We start from the raw sequence: 14952 nt of genomic DNA on the forward strand, positions 1-14952 counted from the left end.
AAATAGTTTCAAAAATTTCTAAAAATCTAGATTTTATTTAGCTACATTAATAATTATTGCCTGTCAACATAGTAAACCCTAAAATATAATGAGTATTTTGAATCTAATTTTTTTAATTATACAGTGCTTGGTATGAAATTATCTACCTTGTGCAGTCTTTCATAGTCACTATGTTTTGATGGATGGATTGTAAATGAGTTTTTTTTTTTATTCATTTATTTATTTTTTTAATTTGCAGGTTTATCCCAAATCGTAGTACTACAGACATGGAACGTTCATATCATCTATTGATAAATAGTATGGAAAATTCAAGTATTGAAAAGAGTGGTGATGATGATGAGCTTTCTTTTCAGCAGGTGCAGTAGCAAAGCATTTTGTTCACTTCTCTTCTCAATATGAAGGAAATGACATGAATATATAGTATTCTAAAATTTTATGGTTTGTTACTAAACTTTTAGTTCATGATTTCAGAGAGAATACCAACAAAAAATGTCTGAAAATCTTAATGATGGCCAGCCGAAAGAAAATAAGATATTGTCCTTTAAAAGTAAAGCACCACAGGCAAAAGAAGGTATGTTTGTTCCGACAGATATACAAACCTTCGCTATTTATAATAGGGTATTACTTTCGTCGCAGCTGAAAGACGAGCCATGATAATTTTAGTGAAGGATAACTACCCCATCCGCTAGTTAGCGGGTGGGGGGTGGGGTAGACTGGCTACCCCGCTCACTCACACCTCTCGGCTGAGTAACCACTTTACTTTTTGGCTCGGTAGAGGACGGACATGCTGTCCTTCTCTCCTGCAAAGACTGGCCTTGATGTTTTTCATTTATTTTTATTTTTTTGGTTTTCGTGTGTGTTTTTATTTATCTTACATATATTTGAGAGACGTTTTTTTTTTTCTTATATATGAGATAGTGATTGTACCAACTGTGATGTATGGATCGGAGTTGTGGGGAATGAAAGTGATGGAGAGACAGAAATTGAATGTGTTTGAGATGAAGTGTCTAAGGAGTATGGCTGGTGTATCTCAAGTAGATAGGGTTAGGAACGAAGTGGTGAGGGTGAGAACGGGTGTAAGAAATGAGTTAGCAGCTAGAGTGGATATGAATGTGTTGAGGTGGTTTGGCCATGTTGAGAGAATGGAAAATGGCTGTCTGCTAAAGAAGGTGATGAATGCAAGAGTTGATGGGAGAAGTACAAGAGGAAGGCCAAGGTTTGGGTGGATGGATGGAGTGAAGGAAGCTCTGGGTGATAGGAGGATAGATGTGAGCGAGGCAAGAGAGCGTGCTAGAAATAGGAATGAATGGCGAGCGATTGTGACGCAGTTCCAGTAGGCCCTGCTGCTTCCTCCGATGCCTTAGATGACCGCGGAGGTAGCAGCAGTAGGGGATTCAGCATTATGAAGCTTCATCTGTGGTGGATAATGTGGGAGGGTGGGCTGTGACACCCTAGCAGTACCAGCTGAACTCGGTTGAGTCCCTTGTTAGGCTGGGAGGAACGTAGAGAGTAGAGGTCCCCTTTTTGTTTTTGTTTCTTTGTTGATGTCGGCTACCCCCAAAAATTGGGGGAAGTGCCTTGGTATATGTATGTATGTATGTATATTTGAGTGCATATATGTATAAATGGAAATATACGTTGTTAGATAAGGGTAACTTTAGTGCTGTTGACATCGTATCCAACTGCCTCCGCCGTAAGATTGTTGTCCTTCGGCAGGTTCTCAACACTGCCATGTGTTTGTTCATTACAGATTTAAAGTTTATAACAGTTCAGCTCCCTTTCGAGGAATTATCTTACAAGGAAGGTGACTTATTCCCCGAATAGTGTATTTTGTGCAATGGAGCATGAATTGTAATTGATAACTTTCTTTTTCTTTTTTTTCACAGGTAACAGCGACGTAGTACACATGTGGTAGCTCGTGAGATGCCCTCATTACGAGGTAGCATTCGCTGTCAACCTTCAACTTGATGTTTCTCCTTCGAGGGGAACTATTCTCTCTCTCTCAGAGAGAGAGAGAGAATGATTTTTGTTTACACCTATGCTTTTTTTTCCATAGAGCTGGGATAAAGCTTTACTTGGGCTATGTCCTCTTGCGGGAGGACTTCTCTCTCATTTGCGAGAGAGATTTTTTACGCCTACGCTTTTTTCCCATAGAGCTGGGAGGAAGCTTGCCTTAGGCGATGTCCTCCTTCGGGAGGACTTCTCTCTCGTTCGTGGGAGAGAGTTTCTTACGCCTACGCTTTTTTCCCATAGAGCTGGGAGAAAGCTTGTTTTAGGCGATGTCCTTCTTCGGGAGGACTTCACTCTCGTTCGCGAGAGAGAGATTATTAAGCCTTCGCTTTTTTCCCATAGAGCTGGGAGAAAGCTTGTCTTTGGTGATATCCTCCTTCGGGAGGACTTCTCCCTCGTTCGCGAGAGAGATATTTTACGCCTACGGTTTACTCCCAATGAGCTGGGAGAAAGCTTGTCTTAGGCGATTTCCTTCGGGAGAACTTCCCTCTCGTTCGCGAGAAATAACTTGTAGGAGCTTCCTGATCCACCAGGGGCGGTGGCAGAGCTTTCTCCGAAGCAGGTTATCCCCACGCTTATGGTTCTCCTTCAGGGGCGGAGTGAGAGCCTTTTCTTAAGCGACTTTCTCCTTCGGGAGAACAAGCCTCTTATGCGGAGGTGTTATCTTGATCCTTCGGGGTCTCGTTCGATCACCCTTTTGGGCTGGCGTGATCGTTTGAGCCTTCGGGCTCTCGTCATGTTGATCCTGCTGGTTCTTATGACAGTTGGACTCCGCTCGAAACCTTCGGGCTCTCGTAATGATGGTAACATTGAGCCTTCGGGAACGTGTGCCATCAATCACGCAGACCTTTCGGGGTCTCGTGACAGGAACCTCGATTCCTCGTTACGCTGATCCTTCGGGGTCTCGTAACATTAGTTATGCAGAACCGTTGGGGTCTCGTAACTTTAGTCACTCTGACACTTCGGTGTTTTGTGACAGGTAAACTTCGGTTTCTCGTTGCGCTGACCCTTCGGGGTCATGTAACATTAGTTACGCTGAGCCCTTGGGCTCTTGTAACTTTAGTCACTCTAACACTCCAGTGTGTTGTGACAGGGAAACTGCGGTTTCTCGTTGCGGGGTCTCGTAACATCAGTTACGTTAACTCTAGGGCTCTTGTAACTTTAGTCACTGACACTTCGGTGTTTCATGACAAGGAAACTTCGGTTTCTCGTTACGCTGACCCTTCGGGGTCTTGTAACATTAGTTACGCAGAACCCTTGGGCTCTTGTAACTTTAGTCACTCCGACACTTTTGTGTTTAGTGACAGGGAAACTTCGGTTTCTCGTTGCGCTGACCCTTCGGGTTCGCGCACCACATTCCTTTTATGACAGAGAGTTTCCAAACTCTTTGTTGTGTTGATCGATTGCACTCACACAACACAAGCTATCGTGAACCTTCGGGTGAGCGTAGCAGTGAGTTCTCTCACCGACCTGAGAGCTCTCGTGCGCACGGCCAAATTGGAGCGCACGACCGTCTTGGCGCTTGTAAGCAAAATGGCGATCATGGCGCACAGGTTCACCCTTTGGCGCGCCATATGCGCGAACATCCTGTTGCTCGCCATGCGCTCGAACATCCTGTGGTGCGCCATGCGCGTGAACAACACACTGCGCGCCACAACCTTATGCGCGCCAGGTGCGCGAACAATCTCATGCGCTCCACAAGCTCGAAAAAGGTGCGAGTACAAGCTCCCTTCCGCCTACCAACAGTTTGGCGCAAGAGCGCACGACCAAATTGGCGCACACGCACGACCATTTTGGCGCACATGCACGACCATTTTGGCGCACACGTTCGGATAGGAGTGCACGACCATATTGGCATGCGCACACGATTGGATTGGAGCGCACGACTGTATTGGCACGCGCGCACGACCATATTGGCTAGCATGCACGACCAATTTGGTGCGCACGCAGTCGGTTGAAGTGCACGAACAATTCTTATGACCCTTCAGGGTCACACAACGCAGTTCACGCTGAACCTTTGGGTTCTCGTGACCATAGCCATACTTATATAACAGAGTTTTCGAACTCTCGTTGTGCGAAGTGTTCACGAGTGCACAAGAGGTTTACTCTCGTGACAGAGTTTTCGAACTCTCGTCCCGTGAATTGTCCACGCGCGCCCATCGTCATTAAGAGTTGTACTCTGATGATAGAGGGATGCCTGCTGCCTAAGGGTTTACGAATCTCTACAGGTAACTATGACACAGTTCCTTTGGGTCATGGTCACGTAACACGATTCCTGGAATTCCATCAGGAATCAGCGACAGAGCTCCTGCGGGTTCTCGGCATAACATCCCTTAGGGTCGTGAGAAAGGAATTCACAAATAGATTCTGAACCCCTAGGTTCTCTTCCGAATCTCTGTTTCCACGATTCAGAGTTTTCTGAAAACTCTATGGTCGATCCCCCCCCTCGACGGGAGGGGTCTTCCAAAGGTGTGACTTGATACGTCACTCTACACTTCCAGCTGATTACTATATCAGCTAGCCTGGTTTTGCCAGCACCGATCCTTTCGTTTTCGAACGAACTACCGTCATCTTTCCTCCACCTTCCCACTTCGAGTGGTTGGGTTAGCAGATGGAAATGAGCGGGGAATGAAAATGCTTTACATTGCAGTTCATTTCACCTGGCAGGCCTTGCCTGAAATAGACGGTAGTTTTCTCACTATCGAAAAAGCGTTTGATGGCAACCTCTTTAGGTAAGCGGTCGATGGCAATTATGTCTGGCCTTCTTGAAGCAAACCCCCACATCCGAGACTTCACCCTTATTCGGGAGACGTTCCTGAGAGGTGGTGGTTTTTTTTTTTTTTTTTTTTTTTTTTTTACAAAACTTCAATGGGTGTTGAAACTTCATAAAGGCTATAAGCCTTCCCGGAGCATGCACTCTAGCCAAGACAAAACCGCGAGTTTATGGTCTTAAACTCTGTTCTACCGTTTGATGAAGGCAGCCTCCCCCGTCATTGTACCCTGGGTATAACGACTTGCCTTTTTACACGATAGTCTTCCGAGACTTTCTATTCTTTCCTTACGGGGTTATTGTTTCGAACAATTAGTCCCGAAGGAACATTGTTAGCTGACGTTAAAAGAACGATAGCAACAGTGTGGTCATCTTTTCATTACGTTACGAACGTTTCAAACCCCTCCCACAGGTAAACAGACATCCGTATCTGTGTAATGAACACTGGCTAGCCCCTCATATAAAGAGGAAGGGTAAACCAAAGGGGATATGATCGCCCCTATAACTGTATATTTTTGTTTGAGAACATGTTCGCTCTCATTCAAGAAAATATTAGTTAGTCAACGATCAAAATTCTTTCGCCAATAATGTTGCGATTCATCGCACATACATTATTCCCACAACCGGATTCGTCGCAGACGTTTCATGGAGGCAGAGAATACGCATGCGTTAGTGCAAATGGACAAGTACATATATGCGTGCAAGCGATCTTTCTGCCAATAAGGGCTATGTACATCTTCCAATTAGAACTCCGCTCTATTAAGTTGTATATTTATATCCCTTACTGAAACCAGGTTATTCAGTACATTACTTGGCTACTTTTCTGAAGCCAGACATACGGCATTTACTTTCTGTCTCCTTATAGGCATTTTTTCCTTTCTCCTGATCGGAAGTCTTAGTCTCCTATAAAGGCTTTGGCTGGAAACTTCTCAGAAGCATTTTTGTTCCCTAATAGGGAATGTTTAATATAAATGGTAGTTTACCGATCGGAGACGGAGAAGTACGAATGTTTCTGTCCTAAGAAGGAGAAACCTCTGTTACGAACGTTTCTAACATTCTCCGACTGAGTTCTGGACACGACTGAAGTCGAACTACGCATGTATACTTGTCATGCACACAGTTCGGTGTTACTACTTAGTAGTACACTTATGCTCTTTACCCACCCAACAATAGATTGAAGATACGTCTCAATCCCCTCTTGGGTTTAGTTGGATGCGTTCTGTGATTACCATACACTCTCTTGTCCGGAAAGCGATCTCTATGGAGATTCGCTATTATATCATAAGCTGTACTGATTAACTGGTTTACCGTTTGGTATCGGTCTTATTCGGCCAACCACACTGGATTAGTGGCAGTTGGAGGGAGAACAGGCTGTTCCCCTTCGTTGCAAGAACGTGCAATTGGTTACACGTCTCGACATCATCTCGAGGTGTGTTTATTGCAATGCAATCCCCCCCTCACCGCCGGACAATCCGCTGATGATGGGTGGCCGACGAGAGCTTCCGCAAAGAGGCCTGTCTTCTCGTCTTCCCTCTGGACCTGATGCTCTCTATAATGCATCAAAAGAGAGAGAGGGGGGGGGGGGGGCATATGCCATACCATTCCATCCTCGTCAGTTGGTCTGATTCAGAAAGGTACTAGCATTCACCTCTCTTAGAGAACCATCTAGCAGTACGAAGCCTTAGATGGACAGAGGACAACTAGTTGCCCCCATCTGCTCGCGTCATTCCTGGTATAGAGATGTGCTTGCAAAACCACCCAGATAGTGGGCTCCTAGTGTCTTGGAATCATCTTGTATCCAACAAAGTCTTAACTTTGTGGGGTCCCCGACTGTGGTTATGCTCGCAGTGGCCCTGATCTTCAGGCTCCCACTCGACCGTTCCCCAGGACCTCAAACAAGATGTATTCCAAGATCTGTGGGGCGGCCTAGAGGTGTGCCTTGTTTTTTCCCCCCATTCGGACTGGTGAAAAAGTCCTCAGCCAAGTCAGGATAAGCAGGATCTTATCAATGACTCCAAGAGCTTCGCTGTGGCATCCCGCAGAATGGTTCCCAGACCTTCTACAGCCCCTGACGGAGTTCCAATAGCTTTGCTATGGCAACCCAAAGAATGGTTCCCGGACCTTCTACAGCTCCTGACGGGAGTTTCGAGGGATCTTCTTCCACGACACGATCTTCCAAGCAGCCACATGCGAACACTTTCCTAAGCCGTAGCTTTGCTTCGACTTCTCGCCTGGGACGATCCTAAACCACCTCTCTCAGAGAGGCCTTTCCCAACAGGTTACGGAAAAGATGTCTAGGCACCTCAGACACTTTTCAGCGTCGGTCTTCCAGGCGAAGTGTTCGGTCCTTTGTGACTGATGTCGTGTAAAGGGATTCTCTCCCACCGATGCGTGTGAGATACTGTAACTTGTTCCCCGTCGGATCTCAACCTTCTCCTGGGAACGCGGTTCGGGTCCTTCAGTCTCTGAAGGCCCCTCTCTACGAACCGTAGGCCCAGAAGCAGATCGCTTCCTTACACGGAAGATGCCCTTTCTACTCACTTGGGCTTCTGACCAAGAGAGTTAGTGTGTTGTATGATCCAACGTCTGATGTCTCCTACCCTAGGAGACGGGGAGAAGTAATCCTCAGCGGCGTCCCTGAGTGTATTGCCAAGACTTAAATCCGAGTGTGCTGTACCCTAGGCGGAGCCCATTTCGAATAAAGTCTTCGTTCGGTAACCGGAAACCCATCAACGGGTTTTACCCAGTGAGGAGTCTGTGGGGTTACCTTAAAAGAACGATACCAGCTCGCCCCTGTGTGTCGGCACTGTTGACCAGCACGGGGAAGGTCAAGAGGAGGACCTCAAGGAATTCCTTCCCCTCTGGGATCGGAAGGCAATTGAGGTTTCTCTTAATCTAGACTCTCCTCCATCCTTAAACCCAGAGCTCGTGACGTCACTGGCGTTGCTACGTCCTGGCGTTCAAGAAACTACTCTGTGGTGCAGATACTTTAAGTGGGCATGTGGAAGCGTCAATCGACCTTCACGGCCCACTACCTGTGAAGACATAACCCACAAGAACATGGAGACCTATTCCATTGGTCCTGTGGTGGTCGCACAACAAATGGTCTAAACACCTCAGGCTCCTTGATGGACAAGTAGCAGAGGGCTGAGGGCTGATGCTACCTGGATTAGTCTGGGGTGAATGAGTAAGAATGTCTGGCTCCTTTCTTCCTTTCACCTTCTCCCCTCTGGGGAAAACAGCTCCGCAAGCCTCAGCATAGCTGACCTCACTTCGCTGCAGGTAAGACCCATTTCCCTTGTGCCTCCTAAGTATAGAAGAATACTTTGTTACGTCCTCAATACCTTTTAGAGGGAGGGTATTGGGTAAGTCTTTAAGAACATTAGGTTCTGTACTTGAGTTCCTATGTTAAAGACAAGCCACACTGTTAGTTCCACTCACACACAAGCTTCTGCTGGCCGCTATCAGTGCTTTACCTCATATCGGCACTTGATTTTAGTGAGGGTAGGGTCCCTTCTACTTTCGATCACAGATCGAAATAGAGAGGACCGCGGGTCATGACCAAGGCCAGTTGGTGAGGGCTTCCTCCCTCCTAAGAGTAAGTCACCCTATTATAAATAGCGAAGGTTTATATCTGTGTCGTAACAAATAACAAATTTTGAAATAATTTGTATTTTTCCTAACATACAAACCTGAAGCTATTTATACAAATTGGCCCGCCACCCTGTCCCCCGAGAAGTCCTGCCATAAAGCAAAGTGGTTACTCAGCCTAGAGGTGTGAGTGAGCGGGGTAGCCAGTCTACCCCACCCTCCACCGGCTAACTAGCGGATGGGGTAGCTATCCCTCGCTAAAATTATCATGGCTCATCTTTCAGATGCGCCGAAAGTAATACCCTAATATAAATAGCTTCAGGTTTGTATGTTAGGAAAAATACAAATTATTTCCAAATTTGTTAAATAAAATGTACCAAATCAATATTTCAACTTTGGAGTTGGCTTCCAATGCATGTAATCCAGAGGGTTCATAAGTGGACCATTGAGTTTTAATTACTGTTCTACTTATTATGCTTCAATTTAATGTATCCTGTACTATTATCTTCCAAATTTATCTAAAATTAAATTTGCTCCTACACGTGATACAAACCTTCAACCGTTAATATGAGTATAATATTAGCAAAGCTGAAACAGCCATTAGACTTTTAGACTTTCAACAAAGTAAACATAGTTGGTTTCCAGGTGGCGGGTAAACACCGCCCATCTGACAGGCCGAGCAACCCTCACTTTAACTTTGGCCGCAGCCAAGTACTGACATACACTACTGTACTTGCTGACTTGGTTGTTAGAATTGTTAATCGCTTTTCTTTTTCTGCAGCTTTGCCCGGCAAAAAAGGCCACTATGTTAGCAAGCTAAAAGTGGGCCCCCATGAGCTTTGTGTTATTTGCAGGGGGATTACAGTTTGCAGTCATCCCCCTGTGATGACTGTGAGTGGCCTGTGCAGTGGGACAGAATTCGTGTAGTAGTAGTCTAAGAGGGTACACTCAAGTTGATGTCAGAGAAGCTCTTTAGGTACTTTTTCCTTTTTTTCGGGAACAGAGCCGATTTGTTTCACTTAGTTTGCTTTGAGGCTCCATACTTATGGGGAATCTGTTGGGGGAAGAGAGACTGCCCTCAACTCTCCGGGATTAGTTCCGAGTAGGCAGTTATATGGCCCTCCACTAGTATGGCAATAGACACCCACACATACACACACACACACACACTCTCTCTCTCTCTCTCTCTCTCTCTCTCTCTCTCTCTCTCTCTCTCTCTCTCTCTCTCTCTCTCTCTCTCTCTCTCTCTCTCTCATTAAAAGTTCTTGTGCAAGACATGTTTGTTAATTAACTCCCTCTTTTTATATTTAATTTTAATTTATTCCTTCAATTTATTTTCCTTAATGTCATCATTTATATCTAATTATTTTCAGCTTATTTCCATTTACAGTGAGCCCTCGCTACTTCGCGGTTCGACTATCGCAGATTCACGACTTCGCGGATTGTTTTCATAATGCATGTATATACATATATCGCGGATTTTCCGTAAATTTCGAAAATAGCCGCGATATATGAAGACCCAAAATATTTTGTTAATTTCATTGATAATTAGTAATATCGGCTCTTACTGATGGTTCATTGCATTACATATGACATATAATTCAGTACAGAAAGAAATAAAACACGAAAAGAGAATGTGATCGATAATTCAGTATACGTAGTAGAATTAAATCGAACATGAAACGCAAATCAGATGCAGTCTGACTTTGTCATATTTGAATGGTGTAAGGCTGCTGATGGCTACTACTACAAATGTAATGGATGTGCATCTTTTCCACGAATCTTTTGTATGTATACGTACGTAGTACTGCATCCAATAATATTCTTTGTTGCAAAAATCACATCTCGAATAAGCGTACATATCCTACAACAAAACAAGTGTAAAATAGCGTACGTAAAGCATACTGTATATAGTACCTTGTATTTGAATTTGTAACTACTACGTAGCATGTAAGACAGACTGTGATTGGTTCCAGTGCTGATAGATGACGAATCAGCTCCCAAGTTTTGTAATCTAGCCTGTGATTGGTGTTTTGACCGCTTCTCCGATCCGCAGCATCTTCTCGCGGCCACTTTGTTTGCCGCTCTCTCGCCGTGTAGATGCTGCTACGTTACAACTAAAGCGCACCCTGGCTCTAACTGACATCGATCCTTCCTCATGGGAAGAAACAGCCAGGGACAGGAAAACCTGGAGGAGTACAGTACACCATGGCACCGTGGACTTCGAGGAGAGGAGGAGACAAAATGAGGAGGCTAGGAGGAGAAGAAGGAGAGAGCGATTAGAACAGCCCCGCCCACCACCTACCCTCCCTTGTGAACACTGTCCGCGACTCTTCCACCACAGACTAGGACTTAACAGCCACATCAGACATAAGCACCCACCCCATAGATAGGAGGCTGATGGCTAACGACAGAACCCAATACTCGGACACGAGTGGGCGCCGACGACTGTGTAACTTTAATCTGTGCTGTGCGTGACTGTTTGAAGTTGAACTTTATGTTTAACCCCTACAATGGCTCCCAAGCGTTCAATGGCTCCCAAGCGTTCTGCTTCTACTAAGGCTGGTAGTGAGCCTAAACGCCACCGAAAAATGATGACGATTGCTGAGAAGGTGACACTTCACGATATGTTGAAAGAAGGCAGAAGTTACGCGGCCGCAGCCCGCCATTTTGGAGTGAACGAATCCACCGTTCGCTCCATTAAGAAGGACGAGGCGAACATTAGAAAGATGGCTGCCATCACCTTTAGCAGGTCAGCGAAGCGAGTTGTTATCGCTCGTAATAAAACGATCGTCCGTATGGAAGGTGCTTTAGCAGTCTGGATTGCCGACTGCCGGAAGAAGAACATAGCCTTGAATACGAACACCATCCGAACCAAGGCTTTGGGTTTGTATGAGAATTTTGCGGCAAAGGAACCTCAAGACGACGATGGCGACCATGCTGAAGAAGACGAAGATGTTGTACTAGATGAACCTCTAGCAGGGACATCCACTGATTCCCAGCCTCAGAAATAACGTTTTTCCGCCAGCAAAGGATGGTTCGCCAAGTTTCAGAAACGCTTCGGCCTGAAAAGCGTTTCCCTGCATGGCGAGGCTGCTTCCGCTGACACTACCGCTGCTGAAGCTTACGCGAATGAGACATTTAAGAACACTATCACTGAAGGTGGATACAAGCCCGAACAAGTGTTTAATATGGATGAGACCGGCTTGTTTTGGAAGAGAATGCCGTCGCGAACTTTCCTGTTCAAAGCAGAAGCCAAAGCCTCTGGATTTAAAGCATTCAAAGATCGTGTTACCCTCGTGATGTGTGGCAATGCTGCTGGATTTTTGCTAAAGCCGGGGCTTATTTACAAAATGAAAAACCCTCGCGCTTTGAAAAATAAAAATAAGAATCTCCTTCCAGTGTACTGGATGCATAATCCAAAAGCATGGATTACGAAGATGCTGACCTCCAACTGGTTCCACCAGTGTTTTATCCCGCAAGTCAGTAAATATCTCTTAGAGAAGGGCTTACCATTTAAGATCCTTCTCCTTATGGATAACACTGGTGGACATGCAACTGATCTGTCGCATGAGGGCATTCAGGTTGAGTTCCTGCCACCCAACACAACGTCATTAATTCAACCGATGGACCAGGGGGTTATCAGGGCGTTCAAGGCCCTCTACACGAAGAATACCTTGGCGGACCTCGTTGCGTGTGTGGATGCTGCCCAAGATGATGAGGATGAAACATTCAATTTGAAGGCGTACTGGCGGAAGTACGCAATAGCCACGTGCCTCCAGAACTTTCAGAAGGCACTGAAAGAAATGAAACCTGCTACTGTTAATGCGAGCTGGAAGAAGTTGTGGCCCCAGATTGTTTACGATGACGAGGGATTTACACCTGCTTAGATTCAACACTCTGCAATACGGAAATCTGTGCAGTTGGCTGCGATAATTGGAGGTGACGGGATTGGCGACATGACGACTGAAGACGTCGACGAGTTGTTGGACTGCAATTCCCAGCCGCTAACTGACGCAGACCTCGAAGACCTGATGAAATCGGCCAGTGAAGAAGACAGTGAAACACAGGAAGAGACCCAAGAAAATGTTGAAGAAACGGGCTTAACATTAGAACGGCTTGCCAAGCTCTGCAACCTTGCGAAGAAGTTGAAAGAATTGTCGCAAGAGTGGGACGACGATATGGTTCGTTCTATGCAATTCTGCAACAAAATCGATGAAGACATGACTCCCTAAAGGATGCTCTTCGAGCAAAAAAAGAAGCAGCGGCAGCAACTTCTGATCACAATGTTCTTCCAGCCTCGCAAAAAAGAGCCAGTTCCTCCTGCTACTATGCCTTCGGAAGAAATTGAAGAAGTGTCCCAGGAAGAAGTTGAAGAGGTGTCCCAGGAAGAAGTTGAAGAGGTGTCCCAGGAAAAGACACCTCCGTCTGAAGAGACGTAAAATACTATCATTGGCTGCACAGTAGAAGACATCATCAGCTTCAACATCATTTCTACTGTGCAGCAAATTCATCGCCATCATCATTCAAGTTTTTCTTCAACTTTTTTCGTGGTGAGTACAGTAACAATCTTTATTTTTTTATACTACTTTAATATTCTACCATATTAATATTTGTGCCTGTTTTAGTTTAGGGTACTGTAGTACATGCATTAAGTGTTCTGTACATTAAAGGGTAGTTTGTTAAGAGTACTACGTAAAGGGAAGGTTTTAAAAGTGAATATACATGTTATAACCTATCATATTTTTTTGTTTATTACATTTAAAACAATCTCTCTCTCTCTCTCTCTCTCTCTCTCTCTCTCTCTCTCTCTCTCTCTCTCGTAAATTATCATTCGGTCATTAGCGGCAGTTTGTTATTGTTGATTAAACGCCAAAAAAAAAGAAAAAAAATTGTTTTCTTGCTTTGTTACATATGTAGGATTTTATATAGATACGGTAAATAATATTTGTAATAACATATTTACTAAAAGCTTTTAATACAGTGAACCCTCGCTACTTCGCGGTTCGACCATCGCGGATTCACCACTTCGCGGATTTTTTCCATAACCCATATATATACAGTAATATATATATATATATATATATATATGTATGCATGTACTTATGTATATATGTAGGTATGTATATGTGTATACATATAAATATATATATATATATATATATATACACACACACACACATATATATATATATAAATATATATATATATATATATATATATATATATATATATATATATATATATATATATATATATATCTAAAGTAGGAAGATGTGATGTAGTTCTAAGGGAAAAGTATGGGAAATATGTCTGGGTAATAAGCAAAGCTCTACCTCCAGTTTGTTTCTACATTATGATCAGAGATAAATGTAAACAAAACATTAGTTGCCATTTTTTATCGTGCTTTTTAGCAGGCTTAGGAAATGCATGATATAAAATCACCTTTAATATTTGTGCCTGTTTTAGTTTAGGGTACTGTAGTACATGCATTAAGTGTTCTGTACATTAAAGGGTAGTTTGTTAACAGTACTACGTACAAGGGAAGGTTTTAAAAGTCTGAATATACATGTTGAATAAATAGGTAAATATGGTGTCACTACTTCGCGGATTTTCACCTATCGCGGCCGCGACTGGAACCTATCTACCGCGATAAACGAGGGTTCACTGTATCATTATTTATCACTTTCATCATGCGCGTTTAATGCCTTCGTTTGTTTATTAGGATCGAAGATGGAGCGTACAGTAAACGAATGGAAGGTTTCCGTTTCAGGCGGCGTCATAAAGAAAAACATTATATAAATGGCATTCATTTAATTTATTTGGAATCCTAAGAAAAATTAAGTAAAACATTGGTAATAAGAAAATCAACATATAATCAATATAATCGATGCAAAAACTAGCCTATACACAGATGTGTAAATGCGTTTGTTTCTTCATTATGATCAGAGATAAATGTAAACAAAGCATTGGTTGTCATTTTTTATCGTGCTTTTTGGCGTGTTTAGGAAACGCATGATATAAAATCGCCTTTGATATTTGTGCCTGTTTTAGTTTAGGGTACTGTAGTACATGCATTAAGTGTTCTGTACATTAAAGGGTAGTTTGTTAACAGTACTACATAAAGGAAAGGTTTTAAAAGTCTGAATATTCATGTTAAATAAATACGTAAATATGGTGTCCCTACTTCGCGGATTTTCAGCTATCGCGGCCGGGTTTGGAACCTATCTACCGCGATAAACGAGGGTTCACTATAATGGTATTTCATACCTTTCTGCATAATAAATTACTGTACAAGCATTTTAGTGTAAATCGCTATTATGAAGAAAACAACACTTTCCCACATTTGGTAAAATATAATCTAATTTATCTTAGTCTTCCTTCTTTTCTGTTTGCTCTTCATTTCTGTTATTCACACATTTTTATCTTTCATTGCATCCTTTTTTTATTGGCTATTATTCTTATTTCCTTTCCTCAGTATTTTGCACAATATTTTGTTATTTCTATTTATTACAGATTTTGTATGGATGAATATATTTATTAAACCTGGATAATCTTCCTTGGTTTTAGTCTTCTTATGA

General features: G+C 43.6%; 1 protein-coding gene across 1 annotated transcript in view; it reads left to right on the plus strand.

The window, feature by feature from the left end:
- Positions 1-242: 242 nt before the first annotated feature.
- Positions 243-14952, plus strand: part of fzy (cell division cycle 20 protein fzy) — a 240187-nt gene continuing 225477 nt past the window's right edge. The window contains exons 1-2 of the mRNA XM_068388413.1: positions 243-356; positions 472-571. Coding sequence (XP_068244514.1) covers positions 267-356; positions 472-571 — 190 coding nt within the window. The 5' untranslated portion in view covers positions 243-266. The remainder of the gene's footprint in view (positions 357-471; positions 572-14952) is intronic.

The sequence above is a fragment of the Palaemon carinicauda genome, chromosome 15, assembly GCF_036898095.1.
Source record: "Palaemon carinicauda isolate YSFRI2023 chromosome 15, ASM3689809v2, whole genome shotgun sequence".
NCBI lineage: Eukaryota > Metazoa > Arthropoda > Malacostraca > Decapoda > Palaemonidae > Palaemon > Palaemon carinicauda.